Source organism: Coptis chinensis, chromosome 6 (genome assembly GCF_015680905.1).
Source record: "Coptis chinensis isolate HL-2020 chromosome 6, ASM1568090v1, whole genome shotgun sequence".
Taxonomy (NCBI): domain Eukaryota; kingdom Viridiplantae; phylum Streptophyta; class Magnoliopsida; order Ranunculales; family Ranunculaceae; genus Coptis; species Coptis chinensis.
This window is the reverse complement of record NC_141461.1, coordinates 87,235,426-87,247,771: the sequence shown is the minus strand read 5'-3', so window position 1 is coordinate 87,247,771 and position 12,346 is coordinate 87,235,426. Positions and strand designations below refer to the sequence as shown.

Here is a 12,346-nt window from a genome sequence, read left to right as displayed (position 1 = left end):
CTCTACAGTAACTATTTTGATACAGTTGTATTTTTTTTTTTTTTCGATACTTTATTTTGATTCTGTTGTATTCAAACATGTATAAAGGAGGATTAATATTGCCGCAGACCATCTGGCAGCACGAAATTCCTCTAGTGAACACCATGTAGCGTATGTTGAGTCCCCACATGATAACACGTTAACTACTAATGTAAGGGAGGACGTATAGTATCAGGGAGGGTGTATATCATATTTTCAATGTAATGCAGGTGATGATCTGCGTAACCCTAGGTAGACATTCTAAAAAAACAAACAATTGGTTTTTCCAGTATTCGTCAGAAAATTACGGATTAGCAGCTGATATTTGTTTAGTTCAAATTTCTCCTTTTAGGTAACCCGTTCATAATCCACCTGAAATTTCTTACGTATTTGCATGATAACAATCATAATCTTAAAGAGAATTGTAATTTTTGCCTATATAAGTTCAGAACATTACATTAATCCAGTGGCAGTTCCCAGCTGAACTTAACTACCTAGATTTCAAGCAAAAAACTAGATAAAGGGGAAAAAATCTGAATAGAAGCACCTAACCAGTAGATGTTTGAAGAATCATTCGCGCCAATTACCTTTTTCTGTTTTTCTTTTCGCAACAACATTCATGCCAATTTTGTTCCTGCTCAAAATGCACGGAGACTCCAACTGGGCAGATTACAGAACAACGCCATCAATCCAAAATCCTTTGGTGGTATCACCTTGTATATTGGTACGCCATAGTAAGTTCTCAATTCTAGCCAAATGTGACCATCTAACTAATAACAAACAAACAAATACCTAGACTCTTGTCACTAGACGAAGAGTAATTTACACTCAAGAAAAGCAAACCTCAAATGGAATTAAAAAGCATGGTGACATCTACTTTGTGATTCGCACTGGAGACTTGGAGAGGGAAGCATCAATATCTTTATCAGCAGAGCTTGCTGACTGCAATGACTGTTGAACGACATTGTGGTGTGATCTTGCACATTTTACATGGACATACTTCTTAATTCTTATCCATAGTCCTTTCATGTGAAATTGCAATGGCAATGTCGTTTGGAAAAAGATCCCGCAGCACAAAAGTATGATAGATGGTGGTAAAAAGCAAAGTTGTTACAGTGAGCGTAGAAACGGCTGAGAGAATGATTGACAGGGTTTGAGTTACTGGGTTTTTCACTTCGTCTGAATATTTGATGGTTGCTACTGCTGCTCCCGTCATTGGAAAAGTGTAAGCCCACCAAGCCAAAGAGAACTTAAATCCTCGAAAAAAATTAACTCGAACAGCCTACAAAACACCCAAAAAGAAAAAAAGAATTCAAGTGAGAGCCGAATATAACAACAGCCAGTTTTCTGATAGACAGTACATAGTGCACAGAACAAGCTACTAAGCCCAATTTGGATATAGATGAACCAGGAAGTTAGTAAGATTCATACATGGACCATTTTGTGCCCCCTCATTTGCCTATATCATCAAAGGAATATAACTTTAGGCGGTAGAGGTACATATACTTACTAGTGTGATGTAGAGGAACAATGCCACAAAGTAAGAAATCCTTGACGCATGATCAAATGTTCCTTGAATCCTTGCCCATGCCGTCGAAGCAACACTAGGGGCTGCAATAAACAAAAAGAAAACTGGATGGAGATCCTTTGGGAGTGTCTCATTTGTCGGAAGCCTCTGATACAGAGTTACAAAAAGAACTACGTAGTGAGCCAGCCCAACAGCAAAGAAAAAGATGGGGCCTTCTTTAAGTCCCATCGATGCACCCAACAATGCCCCAACAAAGTTCCCAACAATTGAGAGATGGTTCGAAGGATTGGACACCTTTGAGAGCCTTCTTTTACCTCCTGACATCCATTGTCCATAGATTTTAAGTTCGAGAAAGAAGATTGGAGTCATAAGAATATACCACAGAGCCGTAGGCAAGTTTTTCTCCACAGAAGGCGGTACCCCCTGTGCTAAGATCAGTAAGGCTATCCATGGGGCAAAGAAAAAGTTGACACGAATTGGATGGTAGTATTCACGCCGGACTGCTTCAAAGTAAAAGATGATTTTAAGAGAGTAGATGAAAGACACAGTGGCAGTAACAACAACAGAGATGCACCAAAGGATGATATTGGTGTCTACATCTATGTTGAGGAAACGCGTTGACGAAGATGTGGCAATGGTCTTCCAAAGGATAGTTTGGCTGCCAAGACCAAGGCAAACACCAAATGAAGAAATTGGATAACGGAGAAGGAACGGCCACTGCTTGTCTTCTGGAAGGACCAACTCTTCTGAAGCCTGAAGGATGTAGAACATATATATAGATGAAAAATGTTCTATAGTTCAGTACTTAAAAAATGTAACATAAATAAACGTGTGATTATGTGATGAGAGTATACCTTAAGAGTATCCAGTTCTGGCCCCTCTAAGGCATCAAAGTAGCGGTGCACTGGTAAATACTCAAGCCCAGCACTTTGTGAAGCACCCACTTCTGGTTCAGGTTCCTGTTTCTTTCCGCGAAATTGTGAATTTTGCCTCTCCTGTTTCACGGACTGAGTTCTAAAACTGTCAAACCGTATGTCTTTTTGCGTATCTATCCTTAGATTCTTCGGTTGCCACACACTAGGCTCTAAGAGTATCCCATTCCCAACTGCATCTAAATATATGGGCTGAGAGTGAAACCTTGCTTGACTTTGATTTTCATCGCTAAAAACCATGGATGTGGCACAAGGACCTGGAAATCCATTGCTGTCCTCTGGTCCAAGTTCATCCATAAATAGAACTCTTTCCATTCCCAAAGGAGAAGAAGGCATACTAATAGAAATAGCATGTACCGGGTGGGATCCATTGGCTGGTGATGTAACATCCTGGATTTGTAAATTGTTGATTCAGTAAATGTAATAAATTGTAAACCATTAACGATCAAGTAAATTTCTATTTGGTCACACGAAAAAAAATGACCAACAATTTCCAAGCACCACCAAGTACATGCCAAAAACATGATTCGAGGCAACAAATGGCCACTGTCGTTCTTGTTGTATTGGAACATGAATGTCGTATTTGAACTCATGCCTACATACTTCAAATACAACATTTATGTTATTGAAATTTTAATAATGCAATGTTCACAGTTCTTAAAACAAGCTTAGCATGGTCCATTGATATGTATAAGTGTTAAATAATAATAATATGCTTGAACAGGAAAAACCATGAAATTATTCAATTCTAAGGCGCTCTGCTAAAAGAATAACTTACTTTGCCTACTGGGAGGTCCGGCGAGGAAATAAATGCTGGAGGACATGGAAGTTGGCACTGATCAGTCACGGTATCAAAGACATCAATAGCTGTGGATGTTACATACTGGATAACGGAAGGAGGTGTGTCAGGGGAATCTTGTTTCACTGAACAAAGATCAGTGATGCCATCCATAAGGAAGCAACTAAACCTACACCAGACTGATCAGAGTGAACTAGTTCAATCAATATGAATAGTCATCAGGTGGAAGCAAAGAAAGTATAATGCCATTATTTCATTCAGTCTGTAAAAATATGATAGTAAGGTGTTGGTTTTTCCAAAGCTGTTTACACTCTAAACAGAGTCAACAACGGAGTGAATTGGTGTCACAACAGTGTTAAAAACTCCTTTGCATCTACGACATGCTTGTGACTTAACTTGTATGTTGTAGCTTGAGATAAAGACTTTATTGTGGTTCACTTGTATGCTTGTCATGTAGTTACTGGCTACTAAGACACATGAAGTACTTTCTTTGGACTTTTGAAATTCTGGTTATGATATGAGATGACATGATCTACTAAAGAAAAAAGAGAACTTCAGTTCGAGTTTTGTTATGAAATAGGAGCTTCTAGGTGTAAACCAATTCTTAACTTCAAATAAAATATCAAACTTGCAGACAATAGTCTTACCAATGCATGCCATCTACACATGTTCTCAGACTAAAATACTACAAAAGTCTAGCTAATCACACTCTAATTTGTGAATCAATCAACGTACCTTTATAGTTTCTTGACAAAACCGAGTTTGCATGAACAACGGAATAAACAACAGAGATGTAGAAGCACTACTATGAGTGTCAATGAAACACTTAGTATAACATTAATAGAAGCTTCAAGCGATATATTTAATATATAGAAAAATGTGGGGGGTTGAGTAACAGTATTTTGGTGTACGTTTCAGGGGCAATTTGGTAATTCCAAATATTGTTTTTGTTTTTTTAGGGGTAAAATAGTAATTTAACGTTTATAATTTTTAAAAACTCAGTAGAGCCCACGTGCACAGTGGCTAGTGAATATTAGTTACACATATGCGCGAATAAATTGGAGGACAAAGTTCAGCATTTTAAACCACAAAACTACGAGAGAAGAAGTCAAAAAAAGAACTGACTAGACAGCCAATCACTCTAGGAAACTCCTCATTTCAAATTGGCTCACGCAGAAGCTGACAGTCTCACAGTCCAACTGGAATGGAATAAGGAAACTGCTAGATGAATTCAGCGCATGGAATCATTTCCAACACTTTCTTGTCAGCGACAACACTGTGATTCTACTCAGACGCCTCATACGACTCTAGAGCTCCAATAACGTTGGTCTGCATTGAAATACATACTGCCGGCTGCCGCAAATCTCTATACAAATCAATGCTGGGTCGTACAGTCCTTAAAGGAAGTTTGAATACAAATTTTATAGCACACCTCATCCTATCAAATGGGATTACCTGTGTTGACCTTAGTTTCAAACACATTCACGAGGCACCAATTTCTACTTTGCATCTGGACGTACAACAACTTTGTTAGATGACTAAAAGACAACTCTTTAGAAGAGCAGTTTTAACTTTTCTTCTAGGGGGCCTCTTAAAAGTTTAATCTATAGCATTCATTTTATTAAAGGAAATAGCCGGACTTGGGACAAAAATTTACTAGCTCCAACTTCCTATCAACTTCAATGGAATCCCAAACATCTGACAATTCATAGAATCAAAAGGCTCATGTTGGTTACTTTCTTCTATAATTTGCACAGACCCCATATCAAGAAGTTTTGTGTGACTGAAAAGACTTCAGACTTGCAACTTTGACACCTAAAAACACCACCAGCACAAGTATTATAAACATGAATCATGATGACTCACCTTCAAACCCGATAAAATCCATAACTTCTGAGAAGTTTCTCCTTGACACAAAATCCTATCGAGTCGGGTCAACTCAAAATTTTGAGATTTTAACTCAGAGAGTCGCAGTCTATATGCATTTTAAACGTACTACAAGCAAGGATGAGAAGAAACCCCGATAAGGCAACACAAGTCCACAACAATAAGCAACTACTTGGCCTAGCTGATGTACACATATCCAACCAAATCTCCAGCCGAGTATAGAATATTGCCCAAACCACAATCCTTTTACATCACATTCCATCTGGTTTGGGAGGTGCAGGAGCCGGAACAATCCCCCATCTCCTCTGCACGTCCTCCAAATCCTCATGAAAATGACGCTCATAGTATACAGAGATAAGATCTGTGCATTGTAAACCAGCCCGTGAAGCCCAAGGGAAGTAGTGCTGGAAAAATAGTGCTCTCTGCTTCTGATTGAACCTAGCTGTTCCCCCAGCGACAGAAACTAGACACATGGGGAGGAGCATTTGCTCGAACTCTATCACCTTCAGAGCAGACTCGCCAATTAAGTTGGTAGGGAGACCAAAAAGGGTGTGCCAGAAGTCGTGCACCTCACGAGCTCGCATTGCTACATATGCCAGTTCTTCAGTTTCCATGAACCGCACTGGTGGGTGGTCATCAGGGGAAAAGTTCCTTGATCCCATGAATCTCACGTACGCTGCACCAAATGTGTTCTCTGGTAGGTCCCATGCATGCCCCACATTAGCAGATATTACACGGTGGTGCTCTAAGAGTATAGCCTGTGGAGAAAGGTGCACAATTGGTTAATACATGGGGCTAGACAGCAATACCATCAAGTCACAAACCCACCAACACGCACATAAATGTATGGTTTTACAGAGCAGCTATTGAAAAACAAAATTGGAAGATAATATGCATGTGTGCCTCAGATCTGTTCCTGAGATCTTCACGCTTAAGACAGTTGCACCCACTTTTAACATTTCAAACCTGTTAGACTGAGAAACAGAGGAACTATCGATAAATGCGGATATGATGCTATGGCATATTTAGTCCGTACTATCTTCACTTACAAGAATACAACAGCAACAAAAACCGGATAAACCAAGCATGCTTGCCTGACGATCTCTTTAGAGCTTCCTGAATCCTGATGATCCTTGGACTTGTTCATTATAGACAACTTAAATTCCGGCCAAAGGCATCCTTTAGGATCTATCTGCAAGAGGTACATCAGACCAAAGAGTACCACGCCTCCAAAGATAAGAAACTCGGAATACCAGTGAATTGCAAAGGGATAAAACAAGGCCTGTTCCTCGGGAACCTAAGACTTAAAACATTCTACACTCTCTTTTTCCGTTTAAACCTTGTCCTTAGAGAGGTAGCTCTGAACTTTTCAGGCACAACCTTATAACTCCTCCATGAGAAAATTTCTTATCCTAGAACACTACTCTGACAAATGAATGAATACCAGTCTCAGAAGTACACTTTCCAATGTACTCCTTACATACTTTACAACCATATTCTCATCATAACAGGACCAAAATCCAAAGAACAACTGGCAAGAAAATTACCTACCAACGAAGAGTGTACCCCGAACCACCTACTCCCACCGCGAAACAATTAAAGAAGATAAAGTAGTAGTAGTAGTAGTAATAGACTAATAGTATTAATACTAATAATAATACAGACTGAGAAAAGGAAATAAGATTAAATATAAAAAAAAAAATGCTCAAGCATAATGGTCATATATCATGCTTTCAGCAGTCGCCTTATGACAGCATAGCTGCCTCAAAAGTATTGCACTAGTACTAGTGTACAAGGAGTTCCAAGTGTCAAGCGTCAGTCAAGTGCAAAATCATGATAATAAACAAACTGGGGAAAATATCAACCAGCCTGAACGAGTTTCAAGTATCGAAGGTAAATCAACTGCAATATATTATGCCGAAAAAAAAGCAAGAAACATAAATGAAAACTATTTGACCCACATACTTATCAAGGGTATCAGGCCAACGACCTAATGCTACCCCAAATAGCCTTGACAGAGCATAAAAGTTGGTGCTCAGCACTTAACTCTGTAATTTTCACAACAACTTTGTGGCACCACTTAACTTCAACAGCCCAATAAGGACGTTCCCCCAAAGGCTACACCAGCAGGATGCTAATCCTCTCCACCCACATTTCCTATGACCATCAAGATACATCAATTGTTTCTCAGATATTTATATAAAAAAATAAATAAACGAACCACTGGTGGTCATAGTGGGAATAATGGTGGACGTCTCACATTGACCTTTCTATAAGTTTGAGAAGGTTCCAAGACTAGTAATCAGTCTCCAGGAAATACTATTAATCTTATGCTCTATTTGAAGAACATGTCGGAATAAGCTGATAAAAAAAACTGTAAAACCTAACGGAGATAATAATATTGGGATATATGGCCACAAAAGAGCATGATCTAGTGCAGCAAAAGACTATTTTATCAGAAAATGTGATTGTTTCTAAAGAGAGGTCAAAACGTAACCTTGAAAAACGTTGATAAACTTTGGCAGTTGCATGATTCAAAGGAAGAAGATCCAGTGAATCAGAGGTATAGGGTTTCAGGCTCTAATAAGTAATGTTTCCCTCCATGATTTAAATCTCCATGAATTTAAGGAAAAAAAATAGGAAAAGAGTTCGCATAAAATCACATTACGACCAATTTGTTTTTACTCTTTTTGACAGTCTGATGAATTATGTCATATCATAATCTGATACAAAAATGTATATGTCTACAGGTGTTAAGTATAGAATCCAACCCATGTTTCAATGGCCTTAAACATATTAGTGTGACAATAAGTACATGCTATTTGTGTCTAGAAACTTTCAGAAAGATTGAACCCATAAGAAAGTTGACCTGAATAACTGGGAGGTGGGAGCAGTTTCAAAAAGGAACTAATCAGTAAGCTTATCAACTTCACATGAGGCTGAAAAATATTTTGGTCCAAAATATACAATTCAAGCGAATGTGTCTACCTGACATCAAGAACCGGACAAGTTGACAACTAACCTTTATTTTTGTTTGTACTAATTTGTCTCGCGTATGCCATTTGCCAAAAGCATCATCGTTTACAATCTCTTAAAAATGTCAATGAACAAGGTACAAACACTAAAAGACCTGTCAGGTAGTACCGATAAAGTAATTTTACCTAACCATACTCAACACACAGCATACTTTTGGGCAGGATATTATTTTATCAACAATACAAATCAACTTTGAGCAATTACTTTATGAAAGCTAATATGATTCCCTTAGTTGCAATCCTCATACAAAGTGTAACTTTAGCATTTCTTAAATACACTACCAATTCAAAAAAAAAACATAAATATTAAAAGAAAACACATCAAGTAACAATTCTAATAGAGAAATAGCGACCATAATACTCATTAATGTTGCAGTTCTTGGTTTTGGTATGCAATTTAATCATACACTTCTTATGCAACTCTATCCAAAAAAAAATTACATGTGTGGTTGGAAAACACACCTGGCCCTCTGGGCTCTTTTTCATCCTCTCAAGAACTCTCTCAAAAAATGGTCTTCCAGTAGTTTCCCCCAATGCCGCTATTAAATCTGCTCTCCTTGGGTCCAAAAGTGCACCAACTGCAGAACCCAGTGCAACAGCTACCTGCTGCCACCCATTAAGCCGAACATGCCCACCTGCTACCATTTTATCCTCTTGTAATAACCAAAACCTTACCAGAAGAGATGAATGCTTTAAAATTTAGTATATGCCTGGTTCATCACTTAAGTGTCTAGAGTATGGAAAGACTAGTGAATGCCTAGTTCATCATTTAGATATATGGGCCCGTCGATATTAGATTTCCTTCCTCATCTTTCAAAAATACATTAGAACGTACATCAATTTAAAATAAGAAAATAACAGCAAAAGAGCATCAAATATTATGAAAATAGTCAATAAAATCAAGCAGATTAAGTCAAACAGAAAGCATCCTCTCAGTCTCTTGTGATCTGCTAAAGCATCCAAGGTTAAGTATTGTATCATCAACAAAACCACAAAGAAGAATCTCGCAAAAAGCATAAAATTACAGTTTGACTCTTTTATAAATTGACTTCTACATTACAGTCATTCTGGCATAACCTTTTTATCAAAGTCATTTTTTAATTTTTCAACTCTGCCACACTTATGGGGCGTTTAGCAACTAAGAAAAAGCCAAAAGCATGTTTGGCAAATCAACGTTAAAATGCTAAAAGTAAAAGGCCAAGAAGCTAAAGTTCATTTGACATAAACACTTCCAAAAGTAACTTCCTAATTAGCAAATATGACAACCACCATCAACCAAATCCCCCCACAAATATCATCTCTCACCATACTCATGTCTCCTTGTTGTACTTCACTAGATTACATATTTTTGATCATTAGCAACATATTGTAATCCATAGAAATGTACATTATTCATGTAATTGTGAACGAAAAATGTCATAAAAGAAGATGATATAGAAATGCAGACATTGAAAAATTAGATAATAAAGAAATTACAATAATACCTTGTTGTTGTTTCAATGAATATTATTCCAGAAGATTCGCCCCTTGCCCTCAGCTCTTTGTATGTCCCAACCAATTATTTATTTTGTACTAGCACATATGCACGCACGTTGTGCGTAATTATAAACACAATTGCTGTGAAAACACAAACCAAAAAAGAAAAGAAAGAGTGTCTGATGCTTGGCAAGTAATGGTTCACAATAGAGTGATAGTACAACATTTCGAGAAAAAAAAAAAAGTGATAGTACAAGATAGGAGTGCAACTTCTCTGAAATAGCATCATTACCATAGTAATATGATGGACGCTTGCTGGGAAGAGCTGTCCATGTTGGATATCCAGTTTGAGCAGTAGTTTTGTCGAAGCAGATTAATGTAGCAGAAATCTGTAAATATAAATAACACTAAAATTATAATCAAACAAATAAGAAATTAATTAAATGAATAAAAACAAAATAAACCAATACAGTTTTTATCAAGTTTCAATAATTCCATTAGCATGACTCACCAGTAACGAAAATGAAGATGAGCTCATAGTCAACTTTTGTTTTCTTTTAAATAATTGTATTCGATGATTTTTTAGAATAGTTCAATAATACCGATAGTATAGATTACAGGAAACAAACTTCAATTCATTTGATACAACCAAAAATCCGCAAAAAGTGATACTTTATGCACATATTTCTTCTTTTAAGAGGTGCACTATTTTCATTCATATCATCATATGTAAAGCTTATACATACATAACACGCCCGGACTGCTTTCTTGCTTATTTTCCAAACTCTCCAGAACATACTACACCAGTTCTAGTGTCAAGTCTAGTGACACACGTCTGCATCTACCTGAAGTTTGCTGTTGGTGTGTGGTCACTTGCATATTGGTTCGAGAACCTTGGACTAAAACTTTCCCCTCTACAACTTATACATTTTCAATGAGGGTGGTTTGTCCAACTCAATATCGTGTTAAAGAACTAATGGTCTTTAATTAAGAGTTCCAAGTTTCACCGGAGAGATAAAGAGAGAGACCGAGCGGAGAGAGGAAAAATCGATAATTTCCCGTTTCACCCCTCAAAAAATATATAAAAATAAATAAAAACTGTGAAATGACGATTCTGCCCCTGTGACGGTACTACTGATTTTCCTCCTGGTAAACAAATTCAAATTGGTTTGGTGTAGTATACCAAAATTATACAATTATAACTATGATTCTACTATGCAGAATTGCAGAGGTCGTAGAGTAAAATGTTAAGTTTTATCTATCCATTTACTTGCTACCTTTAGAGTCTTTGGGAAAAAGTGAAACATGCTAGCTAGCTACTACAACAGGCAAGCCATTTTTTCAATAAACAGCTTCTCAGATTTCAACAACAATGGCACTTGAAAGTGCAAATTTCAAAATCCCATTTGTATCAGCATATGTTAGTTCATAACAGTAAACAATGGAAATTTTACACCCAAATATAAAAAAACAGGTAAATAGTGTATTATTAGCTAATAGAGGGTGGGAAATTTCTCCTCTTTATTAGTTAATAAAAAGCCCTGGGACGGACTTAAAATAACGCCTGTTTAACTTAAAAACGACGTCACTTCAAACATTTGAAGCTTTATTGATCAGGTCTAAGATGATTTATAATTGTTAAAAACACGGACGTTGCTTTGAATGACGTTTGAAAGTGGACCACTATTTGTTTTCTTTTGCGACGGACCAAATCCGTTATTTTACATTATTTTGAATGGGCTGTGACAGTTTAAGTCCGTTGCTATCTATTTTACACATTTGCCTCCACCTACCATTAGAATAGCCACAAATACTAAATATACACTTTATGTATTTGGGATTTCTCTAGAGTGTATAATCCTAATGGCGCCTATGTGGAGCCTATGTGGAGGTGGATTTTTCCACTCCATTGGAGATGCCCTAAACGACAATAATAATATCTGATGCGATCGAGGAGAGTAGACAACGGAAAAATCGAAACAAAGATCACTAGATGTTATATGGAACATTGACACCGTCTTTTTCTTGCTCGAAATGTATGACAGTCTTACTACATACTCTTATGACACAAAAGTATCCCCTATTGGCTGGCCGGCTCAAGCGAAAATGTGGCCTTAGGCGAGGACTTTAATTGTGAGGCCTTTATTTCTTAGGCCATCTATAATCACCAAAAAAATTCACTATATATTCACAATTTTATTATAAATTAAGAGCGAAAATCTAGTATCATGACTCAAATCGAACGAAAAAACAATAAGAACGTAACCAAATAAACATCAAAACTATAAATAAATAAAATAATAGATTCATATTGAAATTAAAAAAAAAAAAAAAATCAAATTTCACAAAAACTGTGAGTATTAGATGATGAATTGATGATTAACAGTTTAGAACTCAAAAGTGAAATTGACAAATGGTTCAACTTGAAATTGGTGAAATAGAATAAGTGAGAGAGAAAGATTTAATGAGAGAAGTGTAATGACAATTTCTTTAATTAAGACAGTTTAATTAAGAGAAAAAAGAAGAAAATACATAGAAAGTGGAGATTCTTTCACTAAACGTGGGATTTTCCATTTGTTTTTATTCTTCCAATGAAACAATTTGATTAAATGAGCACACTCCTATAAAAACTAAAATTACTATGCGCTTGTAGCCATTAGATTCATATTAA

At 36.8% G+C, this 12,346-nt stretch overlaps 2 protein-coding genes across 3 annotated transcripts; both read right to left on the bottom strand.

The window, feature by feature from the left end:
• Positions 1–430: 430 nt before the first annotated feature.
• LOC147495125 (S-type anion channel SLAH2-like) lies at positions 431–8,790 on the bottom strand. Its single transcript, XM_086569651.1, is given in 6 exon segments — positions 431–1,026; positions 1,028–1,300; positions 1,529–2,299; positions 2,401–2,868; positions 3,257–3,456; positions 8,662–8,790. Coding segments are annotated over 5 exon segments (1,821 nt in total). The 5' UTR covers positions 3,431–3,456; positions 8,662–8,790; the 3' UTR covers positions 431–891.
• Positions 4,222–9,816, bottom strand: LOC147495124 (ubiquinone biosynthesis protein COQ4 homolog, mitochondrial-like). 2 transcript variants are annotated; one of them, XR_015200457.1, is made up of 4 exons: positions 9,684–9,816; positions 8,662–8,869; positions 5,144–5,922; positions 4,222–4,787 (listed from the first exon to the last, which is right to left on the bottom strand). XR_015200457.1 is itself a non-coding variant. In XM_086569652.1 (3 exons), exons 2-3 carry the CDS (start codon positions 8,842–8,844, stop codon positions 5,416–5,418), a joined length of 690 nt encoding a protein of 229 aa, XP_086425778.1. In that variant the 5' UTR covers positions 8,845–8,869; positions 9,684–9,816; the 3' UTR covers positions 5,085–5,415. The 2 variants fall into 2 exon arrangements, 1 of the variants encoding a protein (XP_086425778.1); XM_086569652.1 differs by lacking the exon at positions 4,222–4,787 and having other exon boundaries at positions 5,085–5,922.
• Between the last annotated feature and the right edge of the window lie 2,530 nt (positions 9,817–12,346).

What these genes read in the sequence shown, in the direction of transcription:
- LOC147495124 (XM_086569652.1), bottom strand. Translation starts at nt 8,844, where the DNA reads ATGGTAGCAGGTGGGCATGTTCGGCTTAATGGGTGGCAGCAGGTAGCT. An exon ending in AAAAGAGCCCAGAGGGCCAG is followed by an intron (nt 5,923 to 8,661) that starts GTGTGTTTTCCA and finishes CTTTCTCCACAG; the next exon opens with GCTATACTCTTAGAGCACCA.